Below are 23,398 nucleotides of genomic sequence, written 5' to 3'. Positions count from 1 at the left end.
ATGGCTTACTACGTGGTGCACGCGAGATGATTAGGTGAGACCGGGCTTCACCCAAGATGGTGCAGCCTTACCACGGAGCCCACCTTGATTTGTGTATTCTCTATCTACTCTGTCCGTCCGTTTTTTGGATCATTTTAGATCTTGATGCCAAAACTTAAGAAGATCCAATTATCTGGTGGATTATATTCTATGAAACAATGGTAATTGAGACGCTACCATTAAAAACTTCTTAGGGCTCAACTTAATGTTTCCGTTTGTTTTATTTTCCATCAATCTGTTGATGAGTTCACATAAGCCTGGATGAAGAGGTAAACCAAATACACTCTTGACATAAAACTTTTGTGGCTTATTAATCATTAATCACCGCTGTTTATTATGATATGGTCCACCTGATAATTGGATCTACTTTCTTGTTTCTATAATACCTTAGAATTATCTGGAAATATGGATGAAAGGAGTGCATACAAAATAAACAAGTCAAGGTCATGAGCACCATGGTAACTACCGCAGTGTCTTGGGTAAGCCCGGGTCTCACCTAATCAGCTCCCGTGGTGCAGCACATTCCAAGTGCAGAGAAGAAGACGGAGAGTATTAGATCCAAACCGTCTATTCATTTTCCGTACCATTTTATGGAATTAGACAGAAAATGATGTAGATCAAAGCTCAAGTGGCCACACTATAGAAATAGTGAGAATTGTACGCTTACTGTTGAAAATTTCTTAGGGCCACCAAAAACTCTAATCGATCAAGTTAGTATTTTTGTTTTCCCATTATCCATGTATATGTTATCTTATGAAGAAGTTAGATGGAAAAAAAACCTAACAATGAACCCTAGGAAGGTTTTAACGGTGGTGGTTTAATCCCCACCATTATTTATGTTGTAGTCTACTTCAGCTTTGGATGTGCCTTGTTTTATGGCTTATTCTTTAGAATGATCTGTAAAAATTGATAATTTGTTTGGATCTATAACATAAATCATTGTGGACGTTAAAAGTCACCCTGTGTATCACGCAATCTATGGGTAGAGAGAAATCCAGTGATGACGTGGATCAATCAGAAGCGGCCGCACTGAATTTTACTATCTTCAACACAGGCAATCCGCACTCTCCACATCATTTCACGTTACTCTTGGTGGGGCCCACCTTGATGTTTGTGAGAAATCCACCCCGTCCATCCATTATTTGAGATCATTTTAGGACTTGAGACCAAAATTGAGCAGGATCCTCTCTCCGTGGATAGAGACCCTCATGACCTTGATCTTTACATTGTCCACCATCCACGATGATGGTTATATGAAATCCACTTCAAACGTTGGATGCCACACCAAAATTTGACCCTGTGGCCCAAAAGTAAAGTCCATCCACAATTCAGGTGAGCCACGCGAAGGGAAACATTTTGGATGGTGAGTGTTGTCCTTATACATTGTTTCCAATCGTATAGTCAAAGTAAATTTCACATAAACATCATGGCCCACCTACCTCTGACACACACATGGCCCAATCAAATCCTTCCACATGGGTCACCGGCCCACCTCTATCTAACAGCACACGTGGCCCAATCAAATCCACCTATAGCTGTAATATTGTAGTTCCTATTAAGATGAGCATTAATACTATGCTTTAAGCCCAAGAACAGTGCTGTCAATGTGCCGGGCTCATTCCAGCAAAATCAAAATTTTGAGTAGGGCCGAACTGTCAGGCTTTAACAGTTCAAAATACGAACAGATGCCAACCTCAAACCCGGCCCATTGACAGTCCTATCCATGAAACCGTTTGGGCCGTACAATATGGCAAAGTTGAAAAATGATTACGTAAATGGATTTTAATATGCAATGAATGATGGTATTGCAACATTTTGTTGACTAACGGTCCAGATTCAATGTAACTATGGCCTATTTGGAAGTTGAGTTTTTTGGGCATTTTCCTTGTGAGAGAAATGGATTGCATGGCATGGTGCGCACTTAATAGGAGGTGCGCACATAATTTCAAAATTGACATTTCAAAACAAGTTCCCACCACCCTTCTTTTACCGGTTGCAGAAAATTCATATGTTGACTTCTCCAAGTCCTACTATGATTTTATTTTTTTTTTGTGTTAAATCCACACTGTTCATCAATATTTATAGATAATTTCAGAGCATGGGCCGAAACATGAGGTACCTCCAAAGCTCAAGTGGATGTAAGAAATAGATCGTTGTGGGCCCACGTAATTTTCACACATTTCAATAAATTTTGTTGGTTGCTAGAGAGAAGAAAACCCAGAGTGCTGGATCGGTGTAAAATGACCTGAGCCCAAACCGGCTTTAAAATTGATAGGGCACAGAGCGTGCCAAGCCCATGCTCTCATTTCCACCCTTACGAAACAAGGAATTCCATTTTGCAGAAAGTGATCGTGCGGAGAAGACGGCAGCTTCCAGGGATGGTGATGATCGACGGCTCAGACAAGGAGGAGAGGTTGTGAGTGCTTGCTCACGACGCATGAGGCAACAGATATGGGACTGTTTGAGAGATGACAATATTTCAGTGTTCTCAGTTTGGGGATGGCAGGGTGTGGGGAAGTCACGGATCATGAGACAGGTGGTTGCAGCGGTGATGGATAAATCCAAAGAATCTAGCCGTCTGTTTGATGTGATCATACGAGTAAGAGCACCGGGAGTCGAGAGTCTTGCTGAGAAGATGCAGTCAAGAATTAGAGGAGAATATGACCGTTTGCAAAAAGAGGGCATTGCGGAATCGTCTGTGAAGAGATACAACTTTTAATGTCGTTGGATGAAAAGAGGAGAAGGAATCGTTTAATGGAGGTACAGATGGGAATCAAGGAGGCATTGGATATCCCAATGTCCATTCACTTCTCCACAGCAACTAAACAAATCTCGGCTAAGCAAAGCAGCCATAGGTTCCTCCTTGTCTTAGAAGATGTTTGGGAAAGCATCGACTTGAAAGAGATGGGAGTTCCTATCACGGCCTCTGCTATCACCAGCGGTAGTAAAGTCATGATTACAACTCGATCTCAAGAAGTATGTTAAGGAAATGGGAGCCCAAATAAACATCACAGTGGGGGAGTGGTCTAAAGAAGACGCCTGGGATTTTTTACAGGAAGAGGCAGTGGATGTGGCCACCAACATTGGTTTCTCAACAACCAGAGAAAGTCTTGAAATGCTTCTTTTACATCTCCTTGTTCTATCAAAATGGATGCTCCATTGATGGAGATTCCTTGATAGAAGAGTATTGGAGGTCGGAGGGCTTTTTCGATGGATCCTTCAATGAGGAGGAGAATAAAGAAGCGGCTTTAAAGATACTGGGGAATATACTACTCAAAGAGCTCACAAAGAGATGCATGGTGCTATTGTCCCTGGTGTCATCAAACCCAAATTACCTACTCTCCTATCTAAAGAGGTGGGGAAATTATTATTGGAGAGACTTACCAAAAGCTCAATCTATGGAAAGGGAATTTATGGTTTGGCTACAAGAGCAATTTACAATGGAGGGATCTTCAGGAGGACAATATCATGTGGATATGAATTCCTGGCTAATGGAAGTGATTGGTTCTCAGACGTTCCTAGTGAAGTACAGCTTAGATAGCGAAGAATCATGCCAATGGATCTCATTATCCAATAATCAGGTAGAAACACTCCCAATCCGCTCTCCAAATCGCCCTCTTCTCTCAACATTGTTGCTAAAAAACAATGATCATTTGCAAGAAATCCCGGATGGTTTTTTCCAGAACATGACCAAACTCCGAGTCCTCGACATTTCTTTGACAAGCATCACTTCCCTGCCCTCGTCCATGTCCTGCCTATGTGAATTACGGTTGTTGAAGCTTCAAAGCTGCTGCAAGCTAGAGGCTCTTCCTTCATTCTTAAAGGATATGCAGAAGCTCGAGATCCTCGATCTCCATCAAACTCCCTTGACGAAGATGGTGGAGGTATCCTTCCACAACATGCAAAGCCTCCGATGTCTCAACATCTCAGGTGCCTGCAACCTCAGCCGGCTCTCGCTCAAGGGTTGTCGATCTCTAGTGAGACTGGTCAGCCTAGATAAACTTTCAAAACTTGAGGCACTTGATCTTTCAAGCACGAAAATGGAAGAGCTTCCACACGAAATTTTCAATCTGACTAGCTTGCGGTGCCTGGACCTGTTGGGAATGGAGCATCTCAAGACGGTTGACTGGAGAAAGATATATCAGCTTCCAGAAAACTTGAATTGGGATCGATGTGGCTTGAACTTGCTGCATGAGCAGCTCCAAGACAGCAGCAGTCGTCACATCTCTGTCGGTGATGCAAGTGTTTTTGAGTCTTTGGACGAAAGCTCGAAACTGTGGAAATCCTGCTTTCAAAAATTCCATTTCTTGGTCTGTCCCTGTGAGGGAGGGCACAAGGATAGAGATCGTGATTTTAAAAGAAACCGATTTTTCTACCAGCGTATTTATACTCGATTTGAGCAGTCTTTGAGTTATGAAAGACAACTGGAGGTTTGCGGTGGTAAGAATTCCCTAGACGGTGTTAGAGGGGTTCTCTCAGTGACAGAATTCTTTCATTTGTATGGCAATGCGTTCATTAAGGCACTGTCCAATCTTGGCATGGAGATGGACAACCTTAAAGAATGTTGGATTGAGAAATGCCATCAACTGGAGATTCTGTTCGTTGGAAGAATGGCAGACATTGATGCAGCAGTTTGTTTAGAAAATCTAAGGGTGTCAGATCTTGCCAAATTAAGAACAATGTGCCGGTGGTAGTTGGGAAGAGGGAGCTTCGCATGCCTAAAGAATATATATTTGGAATGTTGCCCGAAGCTCGTGAGTTTCTTCTCTTCGAGCATTCAGTTACAGAATCTCAAATTACTTGAAATAAAATTTTGCTGTAGACTGGAGAACGTCTTTGAAGAAGACCGCCTGGCAGGGCAAAATGCATTTCCACAACTAGTTGATTTATGTCTTTGGAAGCTACGCAAACTGAAAAGCATTTGTGGTGGGCACTTGCCGATGCTGAAGAAGTTGAAGATTCGAGGATGCCCGCTGCTGGAGAAGCTTCCTCTCCATAACACAAATGCTTCTGCAGCAGAAGTCAAGATTGAAGGTGAGCTGAAATGGTGGGAAAGCATAAAATGGGAAGGTAGTGTCAAGCCACACAACATCCGTTTCAAAGAATGGTGTCCGTCAACCAAGTGATTCTTTTCTGCTTCAACTAGGATCTGTTTGTTATGTTATTATTCTCTTATTGAACTATTGTAATTCTCTTTTATTTGTGCGATGCTGTGGTAGAAAGAGGGTGTTCCATAGGACTTAGGTGACTTAGTCGTAGTGGCTTCGAATTATGAATTTCATGAACAAATTGGATGTGTTACTCTTTAGCATGAATTTCGAAAAGTTAAACAAGTACTGGATTTGTTTTGTAAATCATGCTTGCAGCAGTAATGACACTTCTATTTATTTATTTCTTTTATTTTCCTCGCAGAGGTGTCAGATGATTTTTGTTATGGGGCCTTTCTGCTTTGCATGAATTGGTTGGGTTTTTCAGGTTTCAGTTATGTTCCCTAATTTAGATGTAATTTTCTATTATATGAGAGAGAGAGAGAGAGAGAGAGAGAGAGAGAGAGAGAGAGGCATATGCTTATGACCTTAGCCAACCATGGATAAGGCTGAAACTTGGGCCAGGATCATCCCAATCCCGATTGATCCACTCAATTGTTCCATGATGGGCATCCTTAATTATTTATATCATTCTCTTAATCATGTTTATCAAATCCAGAGAAATAGGCACTGTTGGATATAAGTTCGGGTTGGGTCATGAGAAAATCTGTACGCTGAGTTGAGTTAAGCCTGAAAATTGGGTCCCATCATCACATATCCGATTTGCAGTCTTAACCGGCGAGTCGTTTGATGTTGACATCTCTCGTTTTATTTAGGGATTTTTACCACAAAATTCCACACAAATAGAGCACTGAAATTACCATAATGCCCACCATGCACTTGTTTCTTTTGAAACTGGTAAAGTAGAAATTCTTGGGGCCCATTACATATTTTTATGATATCCAAGCCGTCCAATAGATGTAATCTCCTATAGTGTTGAGAAGTACCAAAAATTTCGTCAATCTAAAAGGAGGATGAGGCACACCATAAAAAATAATATACACCACTTAAAAACATCAAAATATAATCACAGCCCACTAGTGATTCAATAAAAAAATATTTTTGGTCCTTGTGATTATTATGTATGGTTGAATACGTTTGGCATGCTAATGTTATACACAAACTAGGTGGGGCGGCCACTTTTTTTTTTTTTCTGACTTCATTACTTTCCAAAGAAAAACAATAAATAGGGTACTTCGGTACTTTTCCTTCTCAAAAAGGACGTACCTAATTAGTCATTATTAAAATCCTAAAATATTTATTAATTTATAAGAGAAATTTCAATTTTAGCCAGATTTTCCCATCAATATCCTGAGAAATTCTAGAGAGAAGAAATTCCCGATAATGAGATTTGTCACTACAAAGACCTATAAATGGCCAAGGGCCAATCTTAGATGCACCGAAAAGATGGTGACCGTCTGCCATCCAATTTGAGGATTGCAATGGAAACAGGTAGGACTTACTTTCATCCCATTATGTGGAAGGAACCATTCCTCTGGAATCCGAATGCACAAGACAGTAATAATTACCAGATGCATCCATACCAGTAGCTAGAGCTTTCAATCTCAGTATCTGCACTAAAGAATCAAATCCCTATCGTATTATTGTTTACACCACATTAGAATGAATGAAAAGAGGCCAAGCTCCCTACCGGTTTCCGAACCTGGTTGGTAAGTGTGGGGCCGATGGCTAATCTATCCAAGCCATTGATCAAACGTCCCCCATCATGGATGGACCATTCCCAGTATATCCTCCCAATTGGTCAACTCTAACCTCCTGTTGTTAAAAAGAAATGAACCAACAAACCACACTCACTGGAGAAAAGGCCAAAGATTTGATGGCTAGGATCTTCTGATTTGGGAGATTTTGGGGCAATCGTCCATCCACGATGGGGGCCTACAGATCAATGGCTTGGAAAGATCAAACATGAACCCTACATCTATGAACTTTTTCTGAACAGGGAACTTGGCCTCCTCGAATGAAAACACACTAGAAAGCCGCTTTGAAATGACAATACACTAATCACTTGCATTCAGACTTCAATTGTGCATAATAACCTAAGATCAAATCCGTTAACTCCGGATCCTCCAGTCCACATGCAACACCTGTAAAATGGCATTGTTGAAAGATGAAAACAAATGTAGTTAGAATCGTTTCCCTCAATTTCAGATTGATTTTGTACTGATTCCACAGAATGGATACAAAGGTTCAACCGATGCATAACATCTGAATTTACAATCTTCCATTTTCATAGCTGCTGTTTATAGAGAGGTCCAAAAGGAAGCATATAGACCATGAAATCCTCCACTTTTTATCTTCCATGAGTAGCGATAACGGTTTTCACAAGCTTACAACTTCAACCAGCTGTTCTCTACAATGTACGGTACCCTTTAGATGCTCAGGATCATTGCAAGGGTTCAAAATGGTTAGCCACTTCACTACATCTGCAACCAGTGCATCCAACATGCATTTGAATGTGACTCTGAGCAATTCATTGAAATCTTTTGATCAGTTTGGAATGAGCAATGGCCACGATAAAATTATGCATCAGTAACCATAACGGTCATTCAATGAGGTTCGCTCATCGCCCAATTGTTCTGCATGAATTCAATGTGATTGGTCACATATATTAAACAAGCGCATAGTCATCAAAATCCTACTATTTGCAATTTAGGATTTGAGTTTAATCTTAAGCAAAACTATTTGAATCTCACCTTGAATCCCTCTTTATATGAATCCTACGATTCTATAATTTAAAGCTTCACTTGGCGTTCATTTTATGTTTTTAAATTGCTGGGGGCATTTTAAGAATCGTTTAGAAAAGGTAAATTACTTTATTTTGTTCATGATAAAAGATTAAACAGTATATACTCTCTTCAACATTAAATCATGGAGCTAATTTTTTTTTTTCTACTTCTTAACTGTTGACCTATATTTATTGTGGAATGAATGAATGATGGTTAGAAATCAAAGTATCTTTTCTTGTTGTTGTCAGTCCATAGTATCAAATGCCACTTTCCCAAATGTCAACAAAGTCGTCAGATTCATACATTTTTTGTGGCGCTTCATCATGTACATGTTGCTTCTCTTTCACTTACATGTCCTCTGTAGCACCAAGCCATATAGGCTTTGTGACCGTGTATGTGGCCACTTTGCTTTCTATGCCGTCACTAACATCTTTATCACCTTCTGGAGGTTTACTTGTTTCTAAGGTAAGACTTTTATCTTTATGGGAGGAACCATTTGCAGGCTTTGCTAGCGTAGAGCTTTTCTTTTGCTCCACTAAAAGCCTTTTTTGTGACGTTGGAAACAGGAATATCTGGCTGGTTAGATTTTGATGTCTGGGCTTTTGAATCCCTCCTCCGAGCAGCTTCTCTTGTCGGATCAGCAATTTTCAGTAAGAATTGGATCCGATCCAATTCAGATTGCAGAGCAGACAGTTCCTTCTGAAGTTGCACAGTCGCATTGATCACTGGTACATAAGTAATTAATGTCGGCAGATGGTTGGAAGAGTTGACTGTACGAATATATTCCTAAAACAGCAACAACACATAAGCACATCGTTGGACAAGATGCATGGCTAAAAAGGGTGTCAGGATCAGGAGTGTAACTCGATCAGGTTGGGCCGGGTTGGGGGTCAAACTGAGCCCAAGCTGACCCCAAGAGGACCCAACTCGCAGCCCAACCCAACCCAACCCGACTTTTTTTTTTTAAATAGACATAACCCATTACTGATATTAAGAAAAGAAAAGATTAAAAAACAAAAAAATAAAAATAAAAATCAAGACCCAGGAGAATCGAGATAGAAATCCCAGTACAAAAGCTACCTCACCTACACTCGTTCCTGAAAAGAAGAAAAAAAACTCCATATACAAGAAGCAAAAACAGAACCCACCCAAGACAAAACCCATTTACCCTATTTCTACCATTTTCAATCTCTGTTATCTAATTCAACAGAGGAATCCAGACCCAGCATCGCTGAAAGGGTCGTATTTGAAGCTGAACCTTCTCCTCGACCGCGCTTTCACCTGCCTCCTTATCTCTGCCCGAACCTTCCAGAACAATCTCCTGCATCTCCTCTTCCCATTGCTGAATGCCAGCGTTGTTGGCTCCAATATCACTGAAATCATCGCCATTCCCTCCGTCAAATCGAAGGGACGGATAGAAACCCACCACAACCCATCCCGACTTACACCATACTTGATCCAACGGGACCCAACCTGACCAGACCCCACCCAACCCAAATAGACGTAATTATTCCCAACACATCCTAATCCAACCTGAATTTGGTCAACCCGAATCCAACCTGATATCAAATCAGGCTGGCTTTTCCAATACGAACCCAAACTGAGGACCTTGACAACCAGATCCAACACGACTTGAACTAGGGTGTTGGAAAGGGAGAAAAGAAATAAGAAGAAACAGGAATGTGAAGAAGTATGGATGGGTTATCACTGGGGGCCAACTTCCCAAGTTTATTCAAAATCAACTTGCAGAAAAAAGTGTCAGTTGATGGTAGACTGGAATGAAACTTGACATTCACAAGGAACCTTAAAGACAAAGGCTGAGGAATTCACCAGCTGTTAGGGAAACTAAAGCAGGTCACTCTCCCAGAAGTTGGGGAAGATTCCAGGAAAGGGGCTGCTGGGTAAAGGACGTCTTTATATAGAACTTCTGGGCTGTGTAAGGCAGTCTGTAGAGTGGTGGACAAGTTCAAGGAGGGTCAGATTCTCATGTGGTGACAGGCAGCAAATCAGTTCTGGAAAGACCTGTGGATCGGAGAGAGGTCCCTCCAGGAGGAGTTTCCGAGGTTAGCAAGTCTTGCCCCAGATAGGGAGCTCTCCCTTGCTCAATGTTTCTTCATCATCCGGATGTAGTAGTTTGGTCTCCCCCTTGTAGGAGGAATTTGTCAGACAAGGAAGCGGGCCTCTGCTTGTTCCTTCCATCGGATGATGACTGACAGCATGGCACATAGGTGCGAGATCCAATCCATCCATCAGATTGGTCCGACCTTCTACATGTTCTACCAAAAATAAATCTGGTCCACTCATCAAGCGGGCCCCAATACTAGAAACAGGTGGATGGGTTAGAAAACTTTATCCATTTTTTTTAGAGTAGCTCATTTGTCTTGCAGACTGTGACCCACCTGACTAGTGGATCAACCTGATTCTCAGGATGGGGCCTCAATCTAGTGGTTCCTTTCTGATGGATGGATTCGATCTTGAACCTATCATGACATGCTGGCACATGAGTGGCGTGTACATGAGCTCTATTGCACACACGTGTGCACTTAGCAAAGCTCCATCCAAAGAAAAGAGGTGTTAGCTTCCCAAACAGGTGCAATGAAGGAGAGGAATCAGTTCACCTATTCCTCCATTGTTCAGTGGCTTGTTTTTGCACTGTTTTTTTCCAATCGCTTTGGAATTGCATGGACCAGGAGGGAGAAGGTTGGAGCAGTCTCAAGTAATTGCAGAAACAGTCCTTTATAGGAAAGAGGAAAGTACTCTTGATTCGTTCTCTCCAATGTTTTGTTGGAAAATCTGCAATGAGTGGAATAACTGCATTTAGGGAGAAGCAGTACCCTCCCAGGCATTACTGGAAAAAATTGAAGTACAATCATTTGGTCCCTTTCATCTCCAGTTTTTAGGAGAATCACCGCATAAGACCTTCTCTAACGCCGACACTTTCATGGCCAAGATGGACCAGATAAGGCCCGATCGGAGGCAGAAGTGATCAGGACGGTCAGAACCTCAAAACAGTCGTATCTTGCAAACCGGAATGAGTTTTTCGACGTATCATATATATTTTAGGATAAGATAAGCTACTTTAGCCAACAAACCCTATTAAACTGGGTTGCCCAAGCCGGATTTGCGAGATTTCAAATCGACAGTCAAAAGTCCAATTTATTTTATTTTTTATAGTAAGTTTTAGTTCGATCAAAACTTTTGATCCTTTGAGTTTTAGGAGTCGTGCCCAACATGAAAAGGGCTTAGAAAAATTAGGAGAATAATGTGGTTAGGCTAAATTGGACACTTACTATTTTTGGCCAAAAACCATGAAGTCTAATAGGAATCATCACCGTTATAAATAATAATTTTACTACTTATAGTAAGTCATGTTTTTTGGGAGTTTGAGTTGGAGTTTTGACTCTAAAACTTCATCTTAGGTTCGAGTTCACTATTTAAAGGATTGTAATTTCTTTTCAAATTTATTAGAAATTATTCGAAAAGAAATTATTTCTTTTATTAGAATTCACTATTATTATTATTATTATTATTTTTTTTTTTTATCATCAATCAATTTCTTTTCGAATTTATTAGAATTTATTTCTATTTTATCCCTTGTGGATTCAAGGAAACTCTGTCAGGAATCCAGAGGAGCTCCGTAGATTCAAAGTAGTTATCCTCGAGGAAGATGGTGATTGACCCCATCACGTCCTTCCCGGCATCACCCTCCTTTGGTAGGAGTATGAAAATTGAATTTTGATGGCACTTACATCAGTAATCCAAGCCCTTAAGGTATTGGAGTGTGCTTAGAGATGAAAACTGTCATATTCATATGGGTATCATCAGTAATCCAGTCCCATTGAGTATTTTCTTGTCTTTTTTGTCAAATGAGAACTTTATTGCTAAATATGACAAAATGGTTAAAAAAATTCCCAGCAACACATAAAGATGCTCCCAAGACCACTATTTGGCTGAAATGATCATCTAGAGAGCAAGATAAATTAGGAAATTCAATGATGAATGGATGATATTAGTCAATCTCATAGGAGCATATTATTAGTTACTCATACAGAAACCTAACAAAACTATAAGTATCAAAGTGGGGTAGCCCTACAGCAGGGGTCCTGAGCATCAACATATACATAGTCCCTACAGCAGGGGTCCTGAGCATCAACATATACATAGTTGATGCACATGATCCTATGCACTTGCATTAACCAAATTGTTGGGTCTGATGGGCACCACTATTGATGGGGGATCCCCTGCAGTCTTCTAGATTGTAAGATCCTAACCATTCAATGCTTCTCCTGTACTGTTTAATGTGTAGTATTATTTTCATAATTTCTTTTCGTTGGAACGTGTCATTTCTCGACTCCGGTAACAAAATACCCAGAATTTCTCTCCAGGATAGATTGCCTGCTACACAATGCAAGTTTTAATTGTGAATCTTCTCCAAGTGCCACTATGATTTTTTGTGTTAAATTCACACTGCATCAATATTTACAGATAATTTAGAACATGAACCCAAACATGAGGTGCAAGTGGACCACACCATAGAAAGAAGTGAGGATTGAACAAACTTCCCTTGAAACCTTCCTAGTGCCAACCATGATGCTTACTTCTCATCTACCCTGTTCATAAGGTCATCCATACCTGGATGAAGTTAAAACACAAATATCAGCTTGATCAGAGCCTTCTGTGGCCACAGGAAGTTTTCAACGGTAGCATCAATTCCTACTATTTCTTGTGGTGTGGTCCACTTGAGTGTTGGCTTGCCCTGTTTTTCAGAATGATCTGAAAAAATGGATGAATGGTGTGGATATAAGAAATACATAAATTTCATGCATCGATAAATTCAGCTGCTAGCTAGAGAGAAGAAAACCCGGAGTGTTGACATATGGAACTTCCATGGCCCCCATCATAATGTATGTATTAGATTCACATCGTCCATCCATTTTTCCATACCTTGTAAGACACGAGGCCAAAAGCGAGACAAATCCAAAGCTCAAATGGGCCACACTATAGTTGTAAATTAGTCTTTTAACTCCCACTGCTACCTGTGGTGTGGTCTACTTGAGCTTTGGATGTGCCTACTTTTTAGGATTGTTTGGATCTAACACATAAATCACAATGGGCCAGCAAAGTTCCACACGGTCAAAATTGGATTGTGTAATAGGCAATCCATTAGCGAGAGAGAAAATTCGGATGAAGTCAAGTCAGGATGGATTGGTCTAACATGACTCGAGCCTGATTATAAACCTGCTTGAAAATTGATAGGGCCAAGCTTGCAGGCCATGCCTAGCCCATGCTCTCATTTCCACCCTTACGAAACAAGGAATTCCAATTTTGCAGACAGTGATCGTCCGGAGGCGATGGCAGCTTCCAGGGATGGTGATGATCGACGGCTCAGACGAGGAGGAGAGGTTGTAAGTGCTTGGTCACGATGCATGAGGCAACAGATATGGGACTACTTGAAAGATGACAAGATTTCAGTGTTCTCAGTTTGGGGATGGGAGGGAGTGAGACGAGGAACATGAGACAGGTGGTTGCAGCAGTGATGGAGGAATCCAGAGAATCTAGTCATCCGTTTGATGTGATCATAAGAGTAAGAGCACCGGGGTCGAGAGTCTTTCAGAGAAGATGCAACTGAGATTCAGAGGAGAATCGGACCATTAGCAAAAAGAGCAGGAAGGATCGTTTAATTTTAATGAGTATTTGCAAACGCTGATTTTATGGAGTTGGATGAAAAGGGGAAAGGGAATCGTTTAATGGAGGTACAGATAGGGATCAAGAACGCATTGAAGATCCCAAAGTCCATGCACTTCTCCGCAGCTGATAAACGAATCTCAGCTAAGCTACGCAGCCAGAGGTTCCTCATCGTCTTGGAGCTAAGCTAAGCAACCAGAGGTTCCTCATCGTCTTGGAAGATGTTTGGGAAGGCATCAACTTGAAAAAGATAGGAGTTCCCGTCATGGCCCCTGCTATCACCAACGGCAGCAAAGTCGTGATCACAACTCAATCCCGAGAAGTTTGAAAGGAAATGGAAGCCTAAGTAAACATCACGTTGGGGGAGTGGTCTGAAGAAGACACCTGGGATTTTTTACAGAAAGAGGCAGCTGATGTGATGGCCGGCATTGGTTTCTCAACAACCAGAGACATGGTCTTGAAATGCTTCTCTTACGTGTCCTTTTTCTGTCGAAATGGACGCTCCATCGATGGAGATTCCTTGACAGAAGAGTATTGGATGTCGGAGCGATTTTTAGATGGATCTTTCAACGAGGAGAATAATGAAGTGGCTTTCAAGAGACCAGGGAATATGCAGAGAAATGCATGGTGCTATTGTCCTTGGTGTCATCAAGACCAAATTACCTAGGCTCTTAATCCAATCGATCCTACCCTTCCTCTTGTTAGCCGGTAGCGCACCTGCAAAACAAATAGACACTAGGGGTGCCGGTTGTAGCCGGGGACCCTCCGATGCCTAAGTCAGGGCAGGCACACAATGGGCCTAGTTGGATTAGAGTAGTTGTGCATACCTTTCTCTTGACTTGAGTAAGGTGTCTATCAATAAACCTTACGGGCCACTTAGATGTCGTGGTCTCGGTGAGCAGTCCCTCCTGCATACAGTGGTGATCCTCCCTATATATTTTCTATTCTGAGGTAGTGGTCAGTATCTGAGGCCGAGGTCATTGGTCGAAGGGAATTTATGGATTGGCTACGAGAGCAATTTACAATGGAAGGATCTTCAGGAGGACAATGTCATGTGGATATGAATTCTCATGTGATGGAAGTGATTGATTCTCAGATGTTCCTAGAGAAGTACAACTTTCATAGGAAAGAATCATGCCAATGGATCTCATTATCCAATAATCAGGTAGAAACACTCCCATTTTGCTCTCCAGATTGCCCTCTTCTCTCGGCATTGTTACTCAACAATAATGATCACTTGCAAGAAATCCCAGACGATTTTTCCACAAGCATCTCTTCCCTGCCCTCGTCCATGTCCTGCCTTTGCGAATTACGGTTGTTGAAGCTCCAGAGCTGCTGCAAGCTAGACGCTCTTCCTGCTTTCTTAGAGGATATGCAGAAACTCAAGATCCTCGATCTCCATCAAACTCCCCCGACAAAGATGGTTGAGGTATCCTTCCACAACATGCAAAGCCTCCGACGTCTCAACATCTCAGGTGCCTGCGACTTTAGCCAACTCTCGCTCAAGGGTTGTCGCTCTCTATTGACACTGGTCATCCCAGATAAACTTTCAAAACATGAGGCACTTGATCTATCAGGCACGAAAATGGAAGAGCACCCGCACGAAATTTTCAATCTGACTACCATGCGATGCCTAGACCTGTTGCGAATGGAGCATCTCAAGAAGATCGACTAGAGAAAGATAGATCGGCTTCCAGAAGAATTGAATTGGGATCGATGTGGCTTGAATTTGCTGCACGAACAGCTCCAAGACAGCAGTAGACATCGCATCTCAGTCAATGATGCCAGCATTTTCGAGTCTTTGGACCAAAGCCCTGATCTGTGGGAATCCTGCTTTCTAAAATTTCATTTCTTGGTCTGTCCCTGCGAGGGAGGCCACAAGGATATATATGCTCATTTTAAAAGAAAGTGATTTATCTACCAGCGTATTCATACTTGATTTGATCAGTCTATGAGTTGTGAGAGATGCCTGGAGGTTTGCGGTGGTAAGAATTCCCTGGATGGTGTTAGAGGGGTTCTCTCGGTGACAAAATTCTTTCTTTTGTATCAAAATGTGTTTGTTAAGGCACTGTCCAATGTCAGCATGAAGATGGACAACCTTAAAGAATGCTGGATCGAGAAATGCCATCAATTGGAGTATCTCATAATCAGAGGAACTGCGGATGTTGATGCGGCAGTCAGTTTAGAAAATCTAAGGGTGTCCAATCTTGCCAAATTAAGAACGGTGTGCCGGGTTTGGAATAGGGAGCTTCGCATGCCTAAAGCATATACATTTATACATTTGGAATGTTGCTAGAAGCTCGTCAACTTCTTCGAGCATTCAGTTACAGAATCTCAAATTACTTGCAATAAAATTCTGTTGTAGACCGGAAAAGGTCTTTGTAGAAGACAACGTGGTGGGGCAAAATGCATTTCCTTCCACAGCTAGTTGATTTACGTCTTTAGGAGTTACACAAATTGAAAAGAATTCATGGTGGGCACGTGCCGATGCCGAAGAAGTTGAAGATTCAAGGATGCCCGATGCTGGATAAGCTTCCTCTCCATAACACAAATGATTCTGCAACAGAAGTCGAGATCCAAAGTGAGTTGAGATGTGGGAAAGCATAAAATGGGAGGGTAGCGTCAAGCCTTGCAACATCCATTTCAAAGAATGGCATCCATCAACTAAATGATTCTTCTATGCTTAAACTACCTATGTTTACTTTGTTATTCTTCTCTTCTTGAACTATTGTAATTCTCTTCTATTTGTGTTACGGTGTCGCAGAAAGACGACGGTGTTCCATTGGATTTAGGTGATTTAGTCTTAGTGGCTTTGAATTATGAATTTAGGAAGAAATTGTATGTGTTGCTCTTTTGCATGTATTTCGTAAAAGGTAAACAAGTACCAGGTTTGTTTGTCAAATCATGCTTGCAACAGTAAGCAGGACTCAAGTTTTCCTTTTATTTACCTGATAGACTGGGTCTACCCGTCTTTATTATTTATGGTTTTTACTATGGGCCTAGCTATTTTGTATGAATTTGTTGGGTTTTTCAGGTTTCATTTATGTTCCCCTAATGTAGAAGTAATTTTCTATTATATCAATGAAATTATATATGACAGTGTCTCAACAATTAAAAAGAAGAAGAAAAAAGAGGCACAAGCTAATGAACTCAACCCAACCCATGGATAAGGCTAAAACTTGGGCCAGGCTCATCCCAATCCCAACTGGTCCAACCCAATCGTTCGATGGTGGGGATCTTTAATTCTTTAAATCAATGCTCTTAATCACGTTTATCCAATACAGAGAAACAGGCACTGTTGGATAAAAGTTTGGGTTGGGTTATGTGAAAATACATCGGCTAAGTTGAGGTAGGTCTGGAAATTGGGTCCCATTACATGGCCAATTTGCAATCTTAATCAGTGAGTCAGTCAAATAGGCCCTTATGGCCTGTTTGGGAGATTGGATTTGGAACCCCTGGATTTAGAGCCCCCGGGATTTGGAACCCCCAGGATTTGAAATCCGCCCGTTGTGTTTGGCACCGTGGATTCAGAATCCCTGTAATCCAAAAGTAGCCATGCATGCTATATTTATAGGGGTTTGAATTTAATTACTAAATCAACCTTAATATCTCTAATTAGTGTACATATGTAATGTTTTGACACAATGGTTGTAATAAGCCCGTTGAAATATATACTTTGCCCGAAGCACAGGATCACATCCGAGTGACTAACCAATGATTTTTAACCATTGATTTAAATGGACAATGTTTGGATGGAGCAGATTATCCTATTAAAGTAATTATAGCGAAGCAGTTGATAATCTAATTCTTTTGGGATATCATCAGTGGGCCATGTGCCCAATAGATTAATAGCCAAGTGACACACATGTTACACATGCAACTCTTGGAAGGATTTTAGATGTAATACAAGCTTCCACCTTGGATTTCAAACCCCCTCTTTGAGGTGATTTGAATCCCCTTGATTTGAAACCCCCAATTACTTTATGGTACCAAACATATTAGGAGATTTGAAATCCCCCCAAATCCATGGTGCCAAGTGACCCCTAGGTCTTTTCTAGTTTTGGTAGTTGTTTGAGACAGATATCTCACATTTTAATTATGGATTTTTACCACAAAATTCCTCGCAAATTAGGATTTACCAAATAATGCCCCTACCTACCGAAATGACTGTTTTTTAGCACTGAAATTACCATAATGCCCACATTGCACTTGTTTTTTTTTTTTTTTTTTTTTTTTTTTTTTTAATATAGAAATTGGTGAAGTAGAAACTTATGGGGCCCATTACATATTTTTATAATATCCAAGCTGTCCAACAGATGTACTACCTCTTGGTGTTCAGTAGAACCAAACATTTGGTCAACCTAAAAGGATGATGAGGCACCATAACAAAATAATATACACCACTTAAAAACATCAAAAGAAAGATTTTTGGTCCATGCGATTATCATGTTTGGTTGCAAATGTTTGACATGCTAATGTCATACACAAACTGTGGGGCTGCCACAAATTTTTTTGACTTCATTCTTTCTAAAGAAAAACAATACAAGAGGATAGTTCGACAATTTTCCTTCTCAACAAGGTTGAACTTAACTAGTTCATTATTAAAATCCTAAAATATTTATTTATTCGTAATAAAAATTTTATTTTTTATGAGATTTTCCCAACAATATCCTGAGAAATTCTGGAGAAAAGAAATTCCCGATAAAGAAATTTATCACTACAACGAAGTATAAATGGCCAAGGGCCAATCTTAGGTGCACCGAAAAGATGGTGACCATCTGCCTTCCAAAATGAGGATTGCAAGGAAACAGGTCCGAGCTACTTGCATCCCATTATGTGGAAGGAACCATTTCTTTGAAACCTTTTTTTTTTTTTTTTTTCCTGAAGGTGGGATCACACCCCCTGTAACTTTGTTAATATGAACAGAGGATGTATAAACAGGACTTTTGGATAGGCTCCATAAAAACATTGGGCCTCACCTATCATAACTCCTAGTCAGTAAAACAAAAGAAGAAAACAAAATGCCATAGCCACCCTGAAGAAAACAAAGATTCACACCAGCCTCGCCTACCTGCAACAAAGAGACATTCTCTGCTCCTCTGATCAGGATTCAATCATTCCCACATCTAGTTGCTACTACCAAGTCTATAAATACAAGGTGCTTTTTTTTTTTTTTTTTTAATGGGGATATCCCAAAATCAATTGGGGATCTTTTTCCTTTCTTTTCTTTTCTTTTCTTTTTGTGTTTTGCAGCAAATGATATCATATATAGACTCAACCCCACCATGCACTACACCAAAATCGTCAATCTGGTACGGTTGAGAATTTGGTTAAAAAACGGCTCTAAGCCGTTCCTGGTTTGACACGGTAATCAACCGTGCCAGAGTCATTGTGTTATGCGTTGTTCTTTCTACTATTTTGTTGGTGTGTCTCAATTGAGTGTTTGATTTTCTTATTTCTTATTATTATTTTTTTATTATTTTATTTTGAAACAGATGGATAGAATGGATTCGATTAAAAAACTCTAAGTGGACCCCACAAGGCCCATGAGGCACGCTGCTCTATCTGCCACAGACTACCGATGGGTTTTAAACCCTTCCTTACGCCAAAAGCCCTACAGTGCCTCATTTCGCTCTCCATCGCGTCTCCGTCTCCGTCTCCTTCTCTCAATCTCCCTCTCCCTTCCGATCTCAACCCTCTCTCTCGATCTCCCTCTCACTCTCCCTCCCTCTCTCTTGATCTCCCTCTCCCAGTCTCAACCCTCTCTCTCTATCTCCCTCTGCCGATCTCAACCCTCTCTCTCGATCTCCCTCTCGTTCTGTGTAACAGGTGTGGAGCCTCTAGCACAAGTGGTGAATGCACTAGCTATTGCAGATCAGGGCCAAGTTGCTACTTCAGCAATGGTCGCAGTGGTCATTGCTATACGCCTTGTGCTAATCTGCTTGTAGCCGCTAGGGCAAAGAATCGTGACCGTCGAGTTCTGTAATGGCATCAATGACCTCAACAATGTCATCTTTCCGGAGGTCCGTGGAAGCTCTGCCAAGGTATTTTTGTAATTCCGCCTTCTTTCCTGCCTTTTTGTCATTGTAATCGGTGATTCAGGAGTTAGGAAGTCAAATCCGCTCTCGAGGTTCACCAAGAATGAGTTCAGGTCGATGATTGGGGTCAAGTTTGCAACTCGGAGCTTGAACGTCGACGAGAAGGTCACCAAAGCTTAGATTCGGGGTACGACTGAGCAAGAGAGGCGATCTTCTTCAAAACCCCTTTGTTTCCATTTTTCTAATCAATGTTTTTTTTTTTTGTAATATCTTGGCATGATTTCATCTATGTGAAGCTGTAGATGCTGATTTGGGTTGGCAAGAAATGTTCTTTCTTTTATAGTATTTAGAGTTTGAGATCTGTAGCATTTTCCTGATGTGGATTTTTGGGAGTATATTTTTTCTTATTTTTTTAAGTTATAAAATGGTATAGATATGGAATTATTAGTTGATGCTTCTTCCATGTGGATTTTTTGGAGTATATTTTTCCTTTAGTTTTTTCTTTTTAGTTTTATGATAGTTTGTTCTATCAGTTCTTGATCTAGATTAGTTGATTTCATAGATACATTTACATTTGCTAGATTGAGTTCCTCACCTTTGTTACTTTTTTCTTTAACGTACTTGATAACTCATGTTTGATCTGTATGTTGGGACCTCTTTGATTGATATGGATGTAAAATGTTGTTAGATTAATGATGCACACATACTGTTCGATAAAATGCTCATGAGAGATGTTTCTTCCTGGAACACTCATCAGATCAAACTTTGCACGTCTTTATCATGTTATGGCCTTTAATCCGAAGTGTTCTCTGGAGCAGATCTTTAGGTGGGTCCCATTTGCCACCCAATGATGAGTATTTGTAGCTAGATCATTAAAGCATGATCTAGCCCTAAGCTTACTCCTTGACACAACACAGCGTAGGTCTATAGGTAGGTCCTGCTGAGCATCAAGTCAGCGTACTTAAGTCACAATCTTAGCTTTGAGCTTCTTTTCAACAGGGCCTCATGAGATCTCAATTCCGTCTTTCATAAGTTGTTTCTTACGTGATATCACTTGAGTCTTTCAGGAGTTGTTTCTTGACAACAAGATTCTATCTTCAACAATATGCAGTTCATTGTCAAACGGGTGCTCCTGGAACAATACTTCTTTCAGCTTGTATCAAAGGGCCCTAGCCCTACACTGACCCTGAATCTGTGCCCCCAGAATGTGTCGATGTCTATATTAAAGCTTGATTTATGGCCATTGGCATGCCTTAAATCAAACTGTCCCGATTAGATTGATCATCATCCAAGAATCAGAGTGGTTGTAGAATCCTAACCTTTGGCTAGTGAACACCAGTTTGAAGTAGTCAGATCACTGGATAACATTTGCTTTAACAGGCCTTTAGATGGCCGTCTGCATAATTCTCAGTTTATTGTCCATCTATCATAATTTGGACAGTTTCGCCGATTTGGCTACTAGTTGCCATGAGATCTCTATGAGTTGGGGGCTGGCGGATTCAAACTTTTTTCCATTTGAGTTTTTATTTATTTATTTATTTAAATCTTAGTTATCGAAGAAAAAAAAAATCACATTTGATTGAGAATTCAGAATCAATTCTGCAATGGATTCAAATTCAACTAAACCAGGAAAATATTTATAACCTTTTATAACTCCAAAAAACACCCTGAGAATTAAAAAAGAAGAAGAAGAAAAAGCATCTAATGCTTTGAGGCAATGAGACTAGCAAGATTGCCTAAAAATCTTAGAACTTCCTCTCCTAGTGATGAGATCAGTTTAGATTTTAGGATCCACTTAATGCATGGCATGAATCTTGTGTAAGTGTGCCACAACTCGCCTCTTAAATATTCCAAGGTATAATCTTTTTGGATTCTTATTCATGAATAAGACTGATAAGAGTGGTTGAAATTCTTATTTTGGTATAATCTTTTTGTATTAGTAGCTATCACATGGTTAAAGGGGTGATTGGAGCTTGGCTGGTGGATGTGTTAGTAGCTGTTATGTGGCTGGTGGATCTATCTATTTGTAGGGTGCTCTTCAATCTTTTTGTTTTAGTAGCTTAGGTATGCTGAAAGCAACCCACAATATACTGAATCAGCATTTTCTTGGTCAAATTCCAACAACTTCAGGTATTTACCTAACAATAATAACAACCAAATTATGAAAGAGTTGATTGTATGAAAGAGTACTTGAAGAATCACTTTGTCATAAGCTCCTTTCTATTTTCTTTTTCAGGTTTAGGCAGCAATTCATGGCAGTGGTGGTAATAGAACTGTTTCTGAGGGCGTGGAAGCATCTGCCATTTATATTCACTTTAAGGCAGCAGCGGGTGAGGTAATAGATCCTCTGTTTCAAGTTGACTGCTTCATGTACACATTAGCAGGATACCACATGCTAACCATGGGATGGCTGCTTAAGTTATACTTTTCTTTTCCTTTTCTTTTTCCATTAGCTATTTGAGCTGACTTTATTGTTGGTTGGTTTTTGTCCTTCACAATTAGCTTTTCTTTGTTGAGTTTTATACATTGTATTGAGATCATGTTTCAGATTAATGAGATTTTTTCCCACCATTTTTTATGATTTCTATAGCTAATTGATTACACGTGTGGATTGAGCAATTTTCTTACCATGTACATTTCAGATCTCACTTCCACGAGGCACATTGGCACATGCAGGAAAGTAGAATTCAAAGTTGTACTTTTGCAACTGTATGTAGCCAGGATCGGGTTTTGCACTTCCAAAACTATTTAGTGTTTATTGGTTGACCTTTCCAAGCTCTGAGTAATCTCATGACTAGTGAATTATCTTATTGGTTTTATGATATTTATAAGGAGTAGGATTCAATCTTGATATATCATATTATTAATTATAATGTTAAAAAATGGATTATAAGTGGGAGTAGGATTCAATTTTATTATATTATGTTTTTGGCACCAAATATCAGTTTGTAAAGGCAATATTGATAGGTAAAAGAAAATCATTAAAATTGTTTAGGTAGTACCGTAGTACATAAGTTTTCTGAAAAGAAAGAGAAATTTAGATTTTTTGCTAATGATTTGTGTTCTATGTCTTTATGCAGCCCTGTATGAAGATTCAGTTTAGAGTCTCATCTCTCCATCTAGTGGGGCCCATCTGGATTGGCTCACAATTACTGATCATCCCAGTTGTCACTTTTCTGCATGTTTCCCTGCCAAACCTTGACTGTCAACCAACGTACATATTTTTCTCCCATCTGAAAATTTTCTCTAATCTGATTACCTTCAGTAAATTAGGATATATATTGCATGATACTTATGCACCACTCTGATGTCCCACACACTTGCTAGATTGGCACATGTGCTGTGTGAAACAATGTGTTTGGAGGTACAAAACTTTTCAAAATCTGAGTTCGTACATTTTTACTTAGCTTCTTTTGTGAGAAGAACAAGTACTTTTATTAGACATGGGTTTCAACAAGTCACTGAGCGATTCATTCGATGGGGCCCGCTTGGGGTAGGTGTCATCCAAAGAGCCATTGGATAGTGACTAATGGTAATTTAATATTGTTTTTATTGGAAAAGGTGTCAGTGCCAACACAGCCAATTCAGTCATCACTTTTTTCTTTGCATAGAATGGATTGATAGAGGTTACTTTTTCTTATTCTATGTTTTACAAAGATAATGTCACTGCTAATGTCAGAACATTCTCACCTTTTCTTCATCATATGGATATCTTTCTCGGGTTGCTGAATCATTTTACTTCTATAAACATGACCTTGCATGTAGCAGGGTCTAAAATCCCAGACTCACTTGGGCAGTGGTC

At 40.3% G+C, this 23,398-nt stretch overlaps 2 protein-coding genes across 6 annotated transcripts in view; one reads left to right on the top strand and one right to left on the bottom strand.

The window, feature by feature from the left end:
* The first annotated feature begins 3,107 nt into the window (after positions 1-3,107).
* Positions 3,108-5,534, top strand: LOC131217390 (probable disease resistance protein At4g27220). The gene is made up of 3 exons (XM_058212306.1): positions 3,108-4,720; positions 4,862-5,073; positions 5,515-5,534. The coding sequence occupies exons 1-3, from the start codon at positions 3,108-3,110 to the stop codon at positions 5,532-5,534; spliced, it is 1,845 nt and encodes a 614-aa protein (XP_058068289.1).
* A 2,349-nt stretch (positions 5,535-7,883) lies between these two features.
* LOC131258070 (uncharacterized) overlaps positions 7,884-23,398 on the bottom strand; it is a 32,775-nt gene continuing 17,260 nt past the window's right edge. For 3 of the 5 annotated variants that reach the window (XR_009177849.1, XR_009177846.1, XM_058259118.1), the window contains one exon: positions 7,884-8,598. Coding sequence is in view for 2 of the 5 variants with exons in the window: in XM_058259118.1 (XP_058115101.1) it covers positions 8,354-8,598 (245 nt within the window). In the remaining 3 variants the exon portion in view is untranslated. Of the gene's footprint in view, positions 8,599-15,874; positions 16,116-23,398 lie in introns of those variants that run through there. The other 2 variants (XR_009177850.1, XM_058259117.1) reach the window with 1 other exon arrangement.

Source organism: Magnolia sinica, chromosome 10 (genome assembly GCF_029962835.1).
Source record: "Magnolia sinica isolate HGM2019 chromosome 10, MsV1, whole genome shotgun sequence".
In the NCBI taxonomy this organism is placed as follows: Eukaryota; Viridiplantae; Streptophyta; class Magnoliopsida; order Magnoliales; family Magnoliaceae; genus Magnolia; species Magnolia sinica.
Note: the sequence above shows the minus strand (reverse complement) of the source record. Positions and strands in the feature narration are given on the sequence as shown.

Bases quoted from the DNA above. Each gene is read 5' to 3' on its own strand.
- LOC131217390 (XM_058212306.1), top strand. From the start codon at position 3,108: ATGTGGCCACCAACATTGGTTTCTCAACAACCAGAGAAAGTCTTGAAA. The intron at 4,721-4,861 runs GTGCCGGTGGTA...ATTTTGCTGTAG, and splicing joins CTTGCCAAATTAAGAACAAT to ACTGGAGAACGTCTTTGAAG. The intron at 5,074-5,514 runs GTGAGCTGAAAT...TGGGTTTTTCAG, and splicing joins AGCAGAAGTCAAGATTGAAG to GTTTCAGTTATGTTCCCTAA.